The sequence below is a fragment of the Argopecten irradians genome, chromosome 1 (genome assembly GCF_041381155.1).
Source record: "Argopecten irradians isolate NY chromosome 1, Ai_NY, whole genome shotgun sequence".
In the NCBI taxonomy this organism is placed as follows: Eukaryota; Metazoa; Mollusca; class Bivalvia; order Pectinida; family Pectinidae; genus Argopecten; species Argopecten irradians.
In genome coordinates this window covers 72,753,462-72,771,105 of record NC_091134.1, presented here as the reverse complement: position 1 = coordinate 72,771,105, position 17,644 = coordinate 72,753,462, and the positions used below count along the sequence as shown (strand labels likewise).

General features: G+C 37.7%; 1 protein-coding gene across 1 annotated transcript in view; it reads right to left on the bottom strand.

Annotated features, from left to right (window-relative positions):
• Nucleotides 1–12,065, bottom strand: part of LOC138307579 (pyrokinin-1 receptor-like) — a 252,341-nt gene extending 240,276 nt beyond the window's left edge. The window contains exon 1 of the mRNA XM_069248390.1: nt 11,981–12,065. Coding sequence (XP_069104491.1) covers nt 11,981–12,065 — 85 coding nt within the window. The remainder of the gene's footprint in view (nt 1–11,980) is intronic.
• Between the last annotated feature and the right edge of the window lie 5,579 nt (nt 12,066–17,644).

Sequence of the window (17,644 nt, the reverse complement as noted above, 5' to 3'; positions counted from 1 at the left end):
TAGACCGGACTGACAGAGTAAAACAAAGGGAAGTAACTCTGATAGCTTAGACTGATAAAGTAAAACGAAGGGACGTAACTCTGTTAGACCAGACTGATAAAGTAAAACGAAGGGTCGTAACTCTGTTAGACGAGACTGACAGAGTAAAACGAAGGGAAGTAACTCAGTTAGACCAGACTGACAGAGTAAAACGATGGGAAGTATCTCTGTTAGACCAGACTGATAAAGTAAAACAAAGGGACGTAACTCTGTTAGACCAGACTGATAAAGTAAAACAAAGGGACGTAACTCTGTTAGACCAGACTGATAGAGTAAAACAAAGGGAAGTAACTCTTTTGTAACCGGCTGACAGAGTAAATCGAAGGGAATTAACTGTGATAGATCAGACTAATGCAGTAAAACGCCCATTGGCTATATTGTCAATACTATACTGATGATACCAACACCACGTTATCCTCACTCCATAAGATATTGTTTAATATTTATTTTGTTGAATAATCCTCTTGTCTCACTTTTCATGTATCGTCCACATAATCGATAAATTCTCAACAAACATTCCAACAGTATCAACTGTGTACACCTTTTCTTAACGTTTCTGTGACAAGCTGTCATACTTCCTTGATAGATATATATATATATAGATTTATCTAAGCTGTATCCTTGTATCATGTGTCAAAATTCTTTCCCATTCAATGGCAGAAATATTTAATTGAGTTGTGATATTACATAACAATCAAATATTTAATTTTAACGTAAATTAGTCTTGTTCTTGTATACATAAATACCGTACCGGGGCAGAGATTTAAATTGTAGTAAGTAGGGATAAGAAGGTGAATAATCCGTCACATTTTCATAATTGTAGAGGTGTTACACTAAATAAACGTAATGTTAACTGTGAATTTCCTCATCCCAGCATGGTTACTTCCTCAATAGGTACAACCGAATCAACAGCGTGGCTGTCTGAAAGCGAAAGAAACGAGCGCTCTGATTGGTCAGAATTTACGTCATCGACCATTAACGGACTGTAGTGAAAATTTTTGCCACCACATGGCAGCAGTAGTAAAGCACCGTAAAAGCGGCAGATTATGTCAAGGCTGGTAAGGAGTGTAATGGATTATCTTGCCTTGACATGTGAAGATGCCACATTATATATATACACTATTCCAGGAAATTCCAGGAATATAAAAACAAATGTCTGTTACCATGGCACTGTGATTACACGTTACCGTAACTGACATTATATAAGCATGACAGTATGACGCACCTAACAATTGATATCAGTAATGCAGCAATCGAATTGAAGGAATTGGCCAACTTTCAAAATATCTAGGAAAGACATGTCGCCGGTTACCGTCTGGATTTCATACACCACTTACAACAATCGAAGTATGACTGACACTGTGACGTCAGCTCAGAGTTATCGTTTCCTAGGTTTTTTAAGCTGAGGAAATGACAAATCAATTTCCAACAAAAATCAGGTAAACCATAGAAGTCAATTGCACAATTTGATTGATATATCAAAGGTACTGGAGATAACACGTTACCAAAGGATCGAGTACCCATGGTAACCTATGGCACACTACAGCTGACCGATTTGGCGAGAGATAAAACGATATTCACTTTCCAACTGTAACCTAATAGCTATCGGATGATACCTGCGTCCAATCAGAGTTAATCTATGGAAGAATAAGGAGTTCCGTAGCCATGAATAAATAAACAAATTTCACAATTAATATGCCAATAAATCAATTGATAATAGTTGGAATTTGATGTTGTAATCGCTCTTAATCTCAGTAGTGCAACAGCCATCATATCAAGGAATATTATCACCCACACAAACACTCTTATCGTTCACAATAATGTATTTGTATTCCATACTTTCAGTTTGTCATTAGCTGCATTATCAATCTAAAATGGACCATGCAATGCCAGAGTCCAGTATATTACTCTTGTGATGCCAGACAAAGTATATTTCTCTTGTGATGCCAGACCCAGTATATTACTCTTGTGATGCCAGACAAAGTATATTTCTCTTGTGATGCCAGACCCAGTATATTACTCTTGTGATGCCAGACCCAGTATATTACTCTTGTGATGCCAGACCCAGTATATTTCTCTTGTGATGCCAGACCCACTATATTTCTCTTGTGATGCCAGACCCAGTGTAGTTCTCTTGTGATGCCAGACCCAGTGTAGTTCTCTTGTGATGCCAGACCCAGTGTAGTTCTCTTGTGATGCCAGACCCAGTATATTACTCTTGTGATGCCAGACCCAGTATATTTCTCTTGTGGTGTCAGACCCAGTGTATTTCTCTTGTGATGCCAGACCAAGTATAGTTCTCTTGTGATTCCAGACCCAGTATATCTCTCTTGTGATGCCAGACCCAGTGTAGTTCGCTTGTGATGCAAGACCCAGTGTAGTTCTCTTGTGATACCAGACCCACTATATTTCTCTTGTGATGCCAGGCCCAGTGTAGTTCTCTTGTGATGCCAGACCCAGTGTAGTTCTCTTGTGATGCCAGACCCAGTATATTTTTCTTGTGATGCCAGACCCAGTGTAGTTCTCTTGTGATTCCAGACCAAGTATATTTCTCTTGTGATGCCAGACCCAGTATAGTTATCTTGTGATGCCAGACCCAGTGTAGTTCTCTTGTGATGCCAGACCCAATGTAGTTATCTTGTGATGCCAAACCCAGTATATTTCTCTTTTGATTCCAGACCCAGTATAGTTCTCTTGTGATGCCAGACCCAATGTAGTTCTCTTGTGATGCCAGACCCAGTATAGATCTCTTGTAATGCCAGACCCAGTATAGTTCTATTGTGATGCCAGACCCAGTATATTTCTCTTGTGATGAAAGACCCAGTATAGTTCTCTTGTGATGCCAGACTCCGTGTAGTTCTCTTGTGATGCCAGACCCAGTATAGTTCTCTTGTAATGCTAGACCCAGTATATTTCTTTTGTGATGCCAGACCCAGTGTAGTTCTCTTTTGATGCCAGACCCAGTATAGTTCTCTTGTGATACCAGACCCAGAATAGTTTTCTTGTGATGCCAGACCCAGTATAGTTCTCTTGTGATGCCAGACCCAGTGTAGTTCTCTTGTGATGCCAGACCCAGTATAGTTCTCTTGTGATGCCAGACCCAGTATAGTTCTCTTGTGATGCCAGACCCAGTGTATTTCTCTTGTGATGCCAGACCCAGTATATTTCTCTTGTGATGCCAGACCCAGTATAGTTCTCTTGTGATGCCAGACCCAGTATAGTTCTCTTGTGATGCCAGACCCAGTGTATTTGTGATGCCAGACCCAGTGTATTTCTCTTATGATGCCAGACCCAATGTAGTTGTCTTGTGATGCCAGACCCAGTATAGATCTTTTGTGATGCCAGACCCAATGTAGTTCTTTTGTGATGCCAGACCGAGTATATTTCTCTTGTGATGCCAGACCCAGTATATTTCTCTTGTGATGCCAGACCCAATGTAGTTCTCTTGTGATGCCAGACCCAGTGTATTTCTCTTGTGATGCCAGACTCAGTATATTTCTCTTGTGATGCCAGACCCAGTATAGTTCTCTTGTGATGCCAGACCCAGTATAGTTCTCTTGTGATGCTAGACCCAGTACATTTCTCTTGTGATGCCAGACCCAATGTAGTTGTCTTGTGATGCCTGACCCAATGTAGTTCTCTTGTGATGCCAGGCCCAGTGTAGTTCTCTTGTGATGCCAGACCCAGTGTAGTTCTCTTGTGATGCCAGACCCAGTATAGTTCTCTTGTGATTCCAGACCCAGTATATTTCTCTTGTGATGCCAGACCCAATGTAGTTCTTTTGTGATGCCAGACCGAGTATATTTCTCTTGAGATGCCAGACCCAATGTAGTTCTCTTGTGATGCCAGACCCAGTGTAGTTCTCTTGTGATGCCAGACCAAGTATATTTCTCTTGTGATGCCAGACCCAGTTTATTACTCTTGTGATGCCAGACCGAGTATAGTTCTCTTGTGATGCCAGACCCAATGTAGTTCTCTTGTGATGCCAGACCCAGTGTAGTTCTCTTGTGATGCCAGACCCAGTGTAGTTCTCTTGTGATGCCAGACCCAGTATATTTCTCTTGTGATGCCAGACCCAGTATATTACTCTTGTGATGCCAGACCGAGTATATTTCTCTTGTGATGCCAGACCCAATGTAGTTCTCTTGTGATGCCAGACCCAGTGTAGTTCTCTTGTGATGCCAGACCCAGTATATTTCTCTTGTGATGCCAGACCCAGTATATTTCTCTTGTGATGCCAGACCGAGTATATTTCTCTTGTGATGCCAGATCGAGTATATTTTTCTTGTGATGCCAGACCGAGTATATTTCTCTTGTGATGCCAGACCCAATGTAGTTGTCTTGTGATGCCTGACCCAATGTAGTTGTCTTGTGATGCCAGACCCAGTGTAGTTCTCTTGTGATGCCAGACCCAGTGTAGTTCTCTTGTGATAACAGACCCAATATATTTCTCTTGTGATGCCAGACCCAGTGTAGTTCTCTTGTGATGCCAGACCCAGTGTAGTTCTCTTGTGATGCCAGACCCAGTATAGTTCTCTTGTGATTCCAGACCAAGTACATTTCTCTTGTGATGCCAGACCCAATGTAGTTGTCTTGTGATGCCTGACCCAATGTAGTTCTCTTGTGATGCCAGGCCCAGTGTAGTTCTCTTGTGATGCCAGACCCAGTGTAGTTCTCTTGTGATGCCAGACCCAGTATAGTTCTCTTGTGATTCCAGACCCAGTATATTTCTCTTGTGATGCCAGACCCAATGTAGTTCTTTTGTGATGCCAGACCGGGTATATTTCTCTTGAGATGCCAGACCCAATGTAGTTCTCTTGTGATGCCAGACCCAGTGTAGTTCTCTTGTGATGCCAGACCCAGTGTAGTTCTCTTGTGATGCCAGACCCAGTATAGTTCTCTTGTGATGCCAGACCCAGTGTAGTTCTCTTGTGATGCCAGACCCAATGTAGTTCTCTTGTGATGCCAGACCCAGTGTAGTTCTCTTGTGATGCCAGACCCAATGTAGTTCTTTTGTGATGCCAGACCCAGTATAGTTCTCTTGTGATGCCAGACCCACTATATTTCTCTTGTGATGCCAGACTCAATGTAGTTTTCTTTTGATGCCAGACCCATTATATTTCTCTTGTGATGCCAGACCCAGTGTATTTCTCTTGTGATGCCAGACCCGGTATAGTTCTCTTGTGATGCCAAACCAAGTATATTTCTCTTGTAATGCCAGACCCAGTGTAGTTCTCTTGTGATGCGTGTGGGCGTGTGTGTGTGTGTGTGTGTGTGTGTGTGGGTGTGTGTGTGTGGGTGGGTGTGGGTGTGTGTGTGTGTGTGTGCAGAGGAGCAAAGTCCTAAATTTAGTCGCCTTTTGCCGGGCAGCACATGCAAAGAACAAAAAAACGTAGAAAAGAACGGTAAACTGCTGGAAGTAGGTATTGGCACTTGAAAATCGAGTGATCAATCGATGTAAATGTGCAATATACAAATAAATGTATTTATATTAAACGTTCGTTAATGCCCCTGATAGCGGGTCTGTAGATACATGTAGGTAATCCAGAATCTCTCTCTCGATTGACCCTTGGTTTGTGTCCAGTAGGAACATTGCTCGATTGCAATCACCTGCATGTCTTTCCAACTTATAGAATAGATATATCAAATAAATAGAATTATTATTTATCGATAAGATTATTCATTTAATCGTAGGAAAGCAAATGTTTCCATTTGATAATTGTTTGCATTTTCTGTTTTATTGGAGGCACTAAAAATCCGTCCAGGACAGGGTGACGTTAATAGACTGTATGGATCAGATAAAAAACTACAAACCATCAATATCACTTCTCTGTACTCCATCATCAATATCACCTCTCCGTACTCCATTCGGTGCCTATCAGTTCTATCAGGCAATACTGGTGGAAGGAGTATACGATGTTATACTGTTTACAACAGGATAAATGTACTAGAGACACGTCTGGCACTCAGACATAATTTCTAAGCATACATGTATTCCATTCGCTAAATGTCTTTTGATTTCTGAAGTGTCCGGGTGTAGGCTTTCATTAGATATTATTTCAGGAACAAACACGGCGCACATGTTTCATACTGTATTCCAATATGGCGGGCAGTCAGCAACAACATCCATAGGCATGCGCAATACACAGTCCTACTAAATACCACTATGACTATATGTAATGACAATTACCGCCTGGATGATGACTAGTGCAATAATGTAAAGTATTCCAAATCTACAAACATTACAATTTCTACCATTTACTGTACTTAATAAATAATATTTTACATATTCGCTACATGTTTTATGATTTCTAAATAAACATGTATTCCATTCGCTAGATGTCTTTTGATTTCTACCATTTACTTTACTTAATAGATAATATTTTACATATTCGTTACAAGTTTTATGTTTTACGTGGGTAATAGAAATTATCATAAGAAGCTTATAAAACAAAGGATTCAATAAAACATCATGGGCCGCCATGTTTTACCATTGTTATTAACTACCTAAGACATCGAAGGAAGACCAATCAATTAAAACCGAGTAAAATCTGGTCTAAGTTTGTTTATTTGTTTGACATTCCAGTGACAATAAAGAACATCTCCGGGAACTTACTACTACACAACACTGGTATTTTACATTCCTGGTTACCTTGATTGGCACATGTCAGATACCTGATTAAAGCCATTTCTATATATTTACACTTGCTATGCTTGGTCACTATACGCTAATACTAGCCGATTTTGTTTACCATAACTGCATGGTAACATTGAACTTTGAACTTGCGTATGAAAATGTTCTATGCAACGTAAAAGGACTACTTTTTTAAACAAACACATGGCTTTGTTTATATTTTGATGCAACATTACGTGTATATTGTTGTTTTTCATAGAATTTTGGAAAAATGTAAACAATATATACATGTTTTATATTTATATATGATTCAAACAATTTTTAAATTAACAATTGTATAAAGAAACGGGAAAATATCCCGACCGGGGCGACGTGCTTTCATTTTTGTTAAAAATGATGGGTGTCAAATGTAAACATTACCTCTGTGTCTGTGTTCGTCCTACGATCGAGTCTTTGGGGTGGACGGGCGTGAGACCTTCTGATAGAGGTCAGTTATAAACATATCGTCTTGTCTTTGTTCTTTGAGAATTTAATCATGTGTATTATAAAACATGCACCGCTAATAATCCATGTGTTGACAGTTACGTGTCACCACATACACATTGTATCCATCGAACACAAGTGAAGTTGTTCCATCTATAACCTAGATGGCGATGGATATAAGCGTAGATTATATAATCACATGGCTCCGAAGGATGTAATATCGTCAAGTCAGACGACAATCTCAAACAAATTTAGCTACTTGAACACTGGTGTTTTGACAACTTCGGAAAACACCACTGTGTAAGCGTGCGTCAGCCTCGCCTCGCTGCACAATAACGGTCACCGAGTTCACACATGTGGCCGAGAACAAATACTTTATGTTATTACGCTATATATGAACTTTTTGCAAAATTTAATACCTACTTAAAGTTCTGATCTGATTAAATAAAATTATCTCTGAAATTAACTTTGTTTGTCATGTTTATTTTACACTAAAATATTTAACTTTTTTGTCGTCGCGGATGAATAATTCTACCTTACGTGCAGCGTCATCATTCGCTGTTCAGTTGAGTAAGCTCCTCCCACTTTTGACCGACTTTTATTGAATAATTACGTCACTTTCAAATGACGATTTTATTGCATAAAATATAAATAAAAAGTCGTGTGAGTGTAAATATAGGGATTGGATTTCGTTTTTATGTTAACCATGCTTGTATGGAGCAATTCCTCTAAGAATATATTCAATATGGGGCGCTAACGCGCCCCATAGAATATATTCTTAGAGGAATTGCTCCATACAAGCATGGTTAACATAAAAACGAAATCCAATCCCTATATATTTACATTATGAGTGTTACGTACATATGAATCAACCAATTAACGAAAACAAACATTTGCCTACGAAAACACTATGATTACACTATGAATACAACGATTCTCGTGCAGCGATCAACTTTAACTATATTTCTTGTTTATCGTTTGTCATTTGCAAAATAAAAAAAAAAAAAAAAAAATCGTTTGTCATTTGCAAAATAAGTCGATCGGAAGGCGGAAGCTTGAAATCGCGACGTTGTGGAACGAATTTGTCATCCAGCTGTTCCATTAATCTCGTTTCTCGTCGTATATGGATGTCATAATTTTAAATATCATAAATTAACCTTTCCATAATTTTTATTTTCATAAATCATTCTAATGTAAATATATTGATTGAATGTATTTTTCTAATTTTCATAGCGGCTATGAATAGCTGAAACTATATATATATCTTCCGAGGAGCGCTAACGCTAACGCGCTCAACGGGATATGTAGATAGCTTCTGCTATTCATAGCCGCTATGAAAATTAGAAAAATACATTCAATCCCTATATAACATGTTATCGACGTCTATAATACTCCAGGCTGCTATAGGATAATGAACACTATCACGCAGAAGACTAACACAGATTTCCCTCGAGACAACATTGTCATGGAATATCTCCAGGTCTAATGCCTCATCATGTGTCTCACCCTTCTGTCTTCACTCTTAAGTATCTGTTGATTAGAATTGAACTGTTACACCTGTTCAGTCTGATGCTCCAGTTTATAACAAAAAAACACATAGATATTAAGGCTTTTGAATCATGTTTATCTGTCACTTTAGCCAATTGACGAGACCTATGGAACATTAAATGATATTTTCAGCTTTTAGGGTTCCGGTTGCAGTGGGATTTTTGTATGTTAATTTAACAAAAAATGCAATATATTTCCGAGGCTTACTTTTGAGTGTAAATAAACCTTCATATCACACTGCCACCGGGGACATAGATTGTTTATTAAACCGAAAATAATAGGCAATTCCCTATTTTTGTTTGATATTACTTAAATGTGTAAAATAATAAGAACATTGTCGTTTTACGCTTCGTCCGGTATTGCTGTGCAATCAAAAGGGGAGTTAACTCCCTGTGAACGATATGGCACTTACACCAGGGAAATGCGATGTTTTATTTCACGAACTTGTGATGTGTTTCAACTAATCACATACACTGATATAAACATGATGTATAATAATATATGAATAAGGATCGTATGACCATTTGATTTCAGACAGATAAGGCAGTCTAACTTGTGTTGATACGACGCCATCTTGTAAATTTGTACCTGGTCCCACAGCTGGCTTGATCTTGTATCATTTTGAATCTAACTGTACGCCTTCTGTTTCTGAAAGTATCACGTGGCGACAGGTGCACAGTCCAAAGTCTTGGAACGACAGATTTTATGTAAACTGATATTTATAGCTTTGAGTTATAATAGCAGAATTACGTCATTAAGATCTGATTAGGCTGTATAAGATAATGAGATAACAGAGAGCGGACATCCATCATGTATCCGTTGTTATGCATTACAACAATTTCAACATAATATGACCTACCTAAACTTTAGGCAATTACATAGAGAATACACGGTTAGTATCTAGTATAAGCGAGAACAGTCTCCGCCCATGACTACAGACAACCGTGTCAAGATTGCTCAGAACCTCTCTCTTATAAAAACCAGAAATAACCACTCCTATCCCCATATTAAAAGGCGACTGTTTTAATGCAAGATAATTCTGCACTTTGCTTGCGAAAGGCAACGAGCAGTCTCTCCACCTAACGAATGGAATCAGCAATATCTACTTCACAAATACATTTTGATGACCCCGTCCTTGCCCCTTACATTACGCATCAACCTGTTTTTTTCATCGATATACATATGTAACAACGCAGACTCCAACACACTATACTCTCGATGGATAATGGTAATAAATAATAAAGGTAGCCACTAACATCGGCTGACAGCTGATTCCATTCCTCATCGGAACAAGGATGACATGACAGCCGAGTAAGGACACACGTCAAGGCTATGGTTTATTTCGTAATCCTCTCCATTCCGAATTACATTGTATATGAAAAGTTTAATGAAATAGAACAGAGAAATAAAACATAGCAAAACTGAAGCCATATTGATTTACTTAATATGTAACATATGACTGATAGTTTTTCATTATTACGAGAAAACATATTATAATCATCAGGTTTTGTATCTAAATACTCACTTCACAAAAACTTAGGACTGACTATATTCAACTCTGCTGCACTTAGATATATTGACTCGACTCATTTGGACTAGGACATTGTTTTGTAACCGAATCCTTACATTACATTACACCCAGTAAACAGGCGGAACTACAACATTCGTTTATACTGCCATAAATCGAATTACATTGGTTGTATAACTAACGAATTATTAATGACTGGAAATGTAATACGTTGTATATTCATGGATAACTGACATGTAGGCCGATGTCTATTTCATGAAAACCCTATGCTTAATTTATAATAAAAAACACACTAGCATCCTATTGACCGCAAACAGTAAATTATTAAAACAGAAACATCAGATGCAAGCAAATGCTTACGTATAAACACACATTTATTAACTGTGCATAAATATTCAAAAAAGATCTAGTTTCTCTTTAATTGAAAGTGGGTGTAGGTCCTAATGGTACACGATACAGATCATATTTTAGAAGATTTAGAACAGATTGTCAGAAATGTTTCAGTTTGGTGAAGTTTGGCAAAAGTACAAATATTTTCCGGTTAATTGCTATCGCTCCTGCAATATTAAAATCGTTATGATGCATATAGGTGTTTGGCCCTGTTATATTGCATATAGCTATAGTGATTCATATACCACAACCTATCCTAGTATGTCAATTTCATGTAATTTTTTCATACACTTCATAAAATATCAATCCCGTTGACAGAATAGAAAGGTAACATTTAATTTTTTGGCAATATATATTTGTATCAGACAAGTCATAGAGGCCGAGATGTGATCTCTATCTCCAACACGTTTGGTGATAATATACAGGCAGTACGCGCGATACAAACACATGAATGATGTATATGTCTGTGTCTTTGACAACTGTCACTATGTAGTAATGTAAATGTAACAGTCATTGTTTACACTAGCTGCAAGATTGTAACTCAGACGACAGATATTGGTTTCGTCTTTAGACATCTAGCTTAGTAGGCCAGGTAGGTATATTCGTTCTAAGCAGAATTAACGTATATATGGGACTTTCGCGGTAATTGAATTTTGCGAATTATGACTGCACGCCCAAAATACGTTTATGGTAACAACGTCCGAAGTGTTGGACATTCAGATCAGTGGCTAATACATTTTCTCTTAAAATGAACCATTATTGTAATTTACTTACAATGAATATTACAACCTCCAATCAGCACATTCTGTTGTGTTCAGTTGAAATGTACAATATGGAAGTATTTCCATGTAAGAATATTTCCTGTTGAAATGTCCTCATTTTTAACATAACTTCCTGTATACAAGTATATCGCATAAGAATAAAACTTATTACAAATGCTTCATAAAATATATCTTTGTAAGTTTGCGTCTCCCACACACATCACACACTATATATATATGTGTGTCTCAAATGTATGCATTACTGATATCCACGGTAACTAATCCTAAAGTACAGCTAGATTTCCATCAAAGTCATATACCATGCTAACAATCCATTAAAGGAAGAAAAAAGTGGTGTGTCCTCTACAACAGTTTTATAAAGCATTGATTGTTTACTTAGAAACAAATCCGCGTCCGTTGTTGGGTTCCGCTTCAGTGTCTATCTCTCACGAACAATGATGTTTATCGTCACAACCATACTACATGCAACTAAGTGACAAGAATGATGTCAGTACATACCTTAATCTAAGAATTTGTTTTCGTATATCAAGCTGACACAAGGTTTTTCTAGAAATGAATAATAAGAAACTGACTTACCTATCAACACCCGCAGGACGTCTGCCACAGCCAGGCTGGCATGGTAGGCATTGATATCCGTATGGAGAAATCGTCTCTTCATCATCATAATTGGTTTCGTCTTTAGACGATCTGATGCTTAGGTAGTGCCAGGTTAGTGTAAAATTCCGCGTTCTAAGCATAATTAACGGTATATATGCGGACTTTCGCGTGTAATGTTGAAATTTTGCGAATTATGACTGCACGCCCAAAATACGTTTTAGTGTAACCACGTCCGAAGGTTTAGGACATTCAGAATCAGTGGCTAAGTACCTTTTTCTCTTAAACTGAAACCGATTATTGTAATTTAGCTTACAATGAATATTACAAACCTCCAATCAGACACCTTCTGTGTGTTTTCAGTTTGAAATTGTCCAATCTGGATAGTATTTCCATGTAAATGAAATATTTTCCTGTTGAATAATGTCCCCATTTTTAACTTCCCAGATACAAGTATACACGACATAAGAATAAAACTTATTACCAAATGCGTCATAAAATAAATTCTTTTGTAATTTTTGCGTCTCACACTCACAGTCACACACTCTATAAATATTGTGAGTGTCTCCAAATGTATGCATTACAGTTATCCACGGTAACGATGTCCTAAAGTACAGCGAGAGTTTCCATCAAAGACACTATAACCATGCTGAACCACATCCATTAAAGGACGAAAAAAGTGGTGTTTCCCTCTAACAACAGTTTTATAAAAGCAGTTGAGATTGTTATAACATTAGAAACCAAATCCGCGTCCGTTTCTTGGGTTCAGCTGCAGTGTCTATCTCTCACGAAACAATGATGTTTTATTCGTCACAACCACATACTACAAGTGCAGACGAAGTGGACCAAGAATTGATGTCAGTTACATACCTTAATTCTAAGAATTTGGTTTTGCGTATATCAAAGCTGACAAGGTTTTTCCTAGAAATAGAATTAATAAGATAACTGCCTTACCTATCAACACCCGCAGGACTGTCTGCCACAGCAGGCTTGGCATGGTAGGCATTTGGATATTCCTATGGAGAAAATCGTCTCTTCATCATTATATACAAACGCTTCCACATTCCCTCATCTCACGCCGAAGATAAATTCCAAGCAGAAGATAATGACAAAACAAATCCCTGTGAAAATATCCCAAAGATTTTGTCCGGCCGCTGCAAAGCGACAAAAACTCGGACTAGCTGAGTTACCCTCCATCCAGTCGGGGAAGCTGTTGGAACCTTCCCCGCAGAATATACTTGGTCAACATCCAATAGAATTGTTTTTCGCGACCCACACTAGATGGTAGAAATCTACTATGGTCCCGTCATGACATTGTGTGGATTCCGTGGACCGTTATTCGCCAGTGTCCACCCAAACTAATTCCGGGGTAGAGCCGTTGAAGCGTCCCCGTTTCCAGGTGTCACTAGCGTATACGTGGATGAGGGTATTGGTATTTTGGTTTAAACCATGGGCGAGGGCGCAGCGATAGCCAATGGCACCCATCGGAGGTTTACGGCACGCTTCCATCCTCTATAATCCTTCCTTATATTGAGTTGCAAAAAAAAATTTTTTCCAGATTTGTGTTAGGTAATATAGATATGCGACGCAACAATTAGGAGAGAAAGGTATTTGCACACAGAACGTAGTGTCACAGTTTGGGCAAGTGGTTGGATCCTGGTCGCAATTGCTTCCTAGATACCTTAAACAAATATGTGGACAGGCAAAGTTGCTCAGTCAGTGGTCATTAAAAAAACAAAGAATCTCAAACCACTTAGTTTTTATAAGAATGTGTGCGTAAAATTGAAAATATTCGTTAAAAATATCATGAGAGCGTCGTGTCCCCTCGAGTTTGTTGCTGTGGCAGACTTGTTCCTGCCTTACTTCTCGACAGTGTCAGTTTCGTTACGTAATACTTCGGCAGTGTGTAAAAAAGTGAGACCCAATATCGCGGTATTGTTCTACTTGCCTAAGTCAAGTCTTTAACGAACAACCTTAAATTGGATTTTTACGTTGCCCATAACCGGGCTATTGTATAAGTATTACATTACCATTGGAGCAATTGTTATTATTTTTAACTTTGATAACATTCAATATTATTGTCAAGCTTTACCAAGTTATGAACCACATGAAAAGTAAAGCTAATTCTTATTGTCAGAATAGAGCATGAATTGTTCCCTTAAACAATCTCTTTAGAGCCTGAATATTTGACCTCGGCGAGATTCTTCAGCGGGTCAAGGACGTTCTTAGTGGTGACAGTCTCCGGGCCATATATGCGCACCATCTAATGCCGGAATCAAGGATTTATAAGAAAGGATTCTTGACTGGCTTTTTACATTACTAAGACACCACGCGAGACCGCCTATGAACCGGAATAAAAAACCGTTTTTTTCCTCAAGCAAATACTTGTCTTATCGAGGTCCAAACGAAACACCATTGGTAAGTTTATTAAATTACACGACGTATAATACTTGCCTTAAAGACAGAATATTAAGGGAATATGTCTTATAATGTGTCGTTTAAAAAATAACGACGAGCTCATGAAATGACGACCCGCTTCAGAAAGTAAGACGTAACCGTCGCAATTCCCACAAGCTACGATCAAAGTGCTGCGCGGCGGATATCCAAAGTGAAAAATCAGTCGTCGCCCAACGTCACGGTCATGCATCAAACACAAAAGCGCCTGCCTTGACTTCCCCAACAACCCAGTGGTGGACTTATCCTTCTCATAATCTCCTTGGCCGACTATGAGACGAAAATTAATCAGTTAAATTTCGTTAAACGAAATAGAAATGTATTTTTCTTTTGTAACGAGTTTTAAGAAACAATATTGAATAATATTCAAATCTAAAAATACTGATTCATCTAAGAACATTTATAGTGATAGTAACTGCATGTCCCAAATGATCAAGAAACTGTAACAATTTATGATATCAATAGTGTTGTTGACATATAATTTACAGTCACTTCGACTCATATAATAATTAACCAAGAGGGCAAAAATGAAGTAGATGACGGTATAACTGACATCCAAAACTTTGATCATTATGACATCAACTGGATGTTTGACATGGTGACGTCAACTGATCACCGTCAAAATGGCTGTTCTTGTGGATTGAAACCCGTCGTTGATAAACGGGTTGCCTGGTCTAGCTTAAACAATAATAATGCAGCGAACCCTACAAAATGAGATGATCGTCATATGGCATGTATGGCCACATCATAGAGGTCAGAGGAGGGGGATTACGGGCGCAGAATAATTGGAACTGTCCCTACTTTGAGGGTAGGGCAGAAGAACTACAGTTGGTAGTAGACTAAAGGAGTTACACCCTTGTGCACACGGAGTGCACGAGGTATTTAGACTACAGGTAGACAGGTGAGTGCACGAGGTTTAGACTACAGGTAGACACGGAAGTGCACAAGATTTAGACTACAGTAGACACGGAGTGCACAAGATTTAGACTACAGGTAGACACGGAGTGCTCTACGTGGTGAACACGATGTGTCCCTAACTGGTGGACATCGTGTCCCAGGTACACATTGAGACCTAGACAGACCAGGTGTTGTGTTACAGTTAGGGATCGGGGAAGAATAAGTTCTATCAATTTTTGAAATAATACATAATTATAATTTTTTTAAGTGTTTTATTTTTTTATTAGTTACAACATCTACAATTTAATATACAGTATATTATAACTATATAATACAATATTTTTTTTAGTAACATGATAAAACCTTTTCACTGCAAAAAGTAATAAAGATTGATTTATATTCATTAAGTATATTGTCTTTTTAATTTTATATCTGTAGTGTTCCATTTCTTATGTTAAATTGTCATATTAAAAGTAACGGTTTTCAAAAGTAAATGTTTTATGGTAAATTGCATTAAAATCTATATATATCTATATATCTATATATATATATAATCATTTACATCAAGCATTTTCACAAGTCAAAAACAACGTTTTGAATTTGCAGCAAAAATCAGTCCCTAATGTGCTTTTTTGAAGAACCACTTTTTTCTTGTATAATAAGCTATCAGTAATACAATCCATATACCGGGTAATACTATAGCATTTTAACAAAACGATTTGGTGCCTATCAATCATATTGTCTAGCGATACCCTTGTAGAGCGTCTTTCATTTAAAATATATACACTTTTATAAGATTTCGTTTTCTTGCCTGATTTTAAGTTCTAAAAGTAATTGTACGTAAAAATAGCTTAATAACATATTCTTTATTAAAAACTGAACGACTTTAAAAGGAGTCATGCATACCATAAATCCACTTCAAACTATATGACGTCCCCACTAATTGGGTGGCTAGTCCTACCTACAAGTACCCTATTCAGCTTGTTTTGAATTCTTTAATTACCGGTACACACAATAAGTTTATGATCCCCCAACCCCGCAAGTTATACTTGATCGTAAATAATGCGTCATGGTCCAATAATTATAACTTTGTCAAACATACAGGTATGACCCACAGTATCCATGGCAAGTTACAAGGTGCCTTCAAGATGACCATACGATAGATGGCCAATGGTGAGGCAAGAATCGTGACCTTCTGTGTGTTGCAGCGGCTTTAATGATAATGTGGGGCAGAATCTTTATAGTAAGAATGTGATTTTAGACATTGATTTCTATGGAAGGTTTTGATAAGAATACAAACAAACATACTTTTAATACCGTTTTAAAAAAAATCAAAAAAGGTTTAAAGAAGTTTTGAAACACATAAGTACCATTCTTATGAGATACATGTACATCTTGTTGTAGAGCCTGTTAAACATGTACACCGGTTCCCGTGGGGGGGGGGGGAGGTGGAGATTGGGATAAGGTGATGAGGTAAAAACTTGTTGAATACAAACCTCAATTATTGTCAATAGACATGCAGGAGCCGTGAAGTGGAGCTGACGTACTGTACAATGCGTAAATCATGCATGTCTGTCACGAACCTGAATTTACCAATAAATACATAATATATTTTTAATCAAAATTAAAGTAGATAAGGTTACTTATATTCAACATTGTAAAAGGCATATTATATATACTTATCAATGATAATCAGGTTCTGAGAAAATGTAAAAAGCCAGTAAAAAAAAAAAAATAATGAAAAGATTATTTGATGAAAGATTATATTCACAATAATCTGAAATAAATGTTTTAGTTAACTATAACTTGGTATTTAGATTATTTTTAATTTTCATATATAAAGCTTCATTAACAAATAAATTAAAATGCACTACCAGTTAAAACACATATCCCTATTGACTAGCATTGTTGTATAACTTGGGACGTATTTGTGTGATGAATACAAATGTAATGCATGTAGAGAGGCGCAGCCACCTAAGTACAATGCATGCAAATGGACCTCCTGGGGTTGGGATAAGGTATACATAGTATAAGTGTTTGTTAGTCTGTGATACACTATGACTACAAAATTGAATGGTTGTCAAAGAAGTGTAACCCCATATATAACTAACGTATATTGTCATAAAGGATGACATTCAAGTGACCATAACTGCACTAGCCTAGGGGTCTACCTTTGAGCAGGCATATTTAAGGGAGTGAAAAGGGGAACAGTATGGAAAAGATTAAATATATCTCTGTCAGCTATCATATAACCTATGGGGTTTGTATCAAGTTTCAAGTACATGAATGTATATT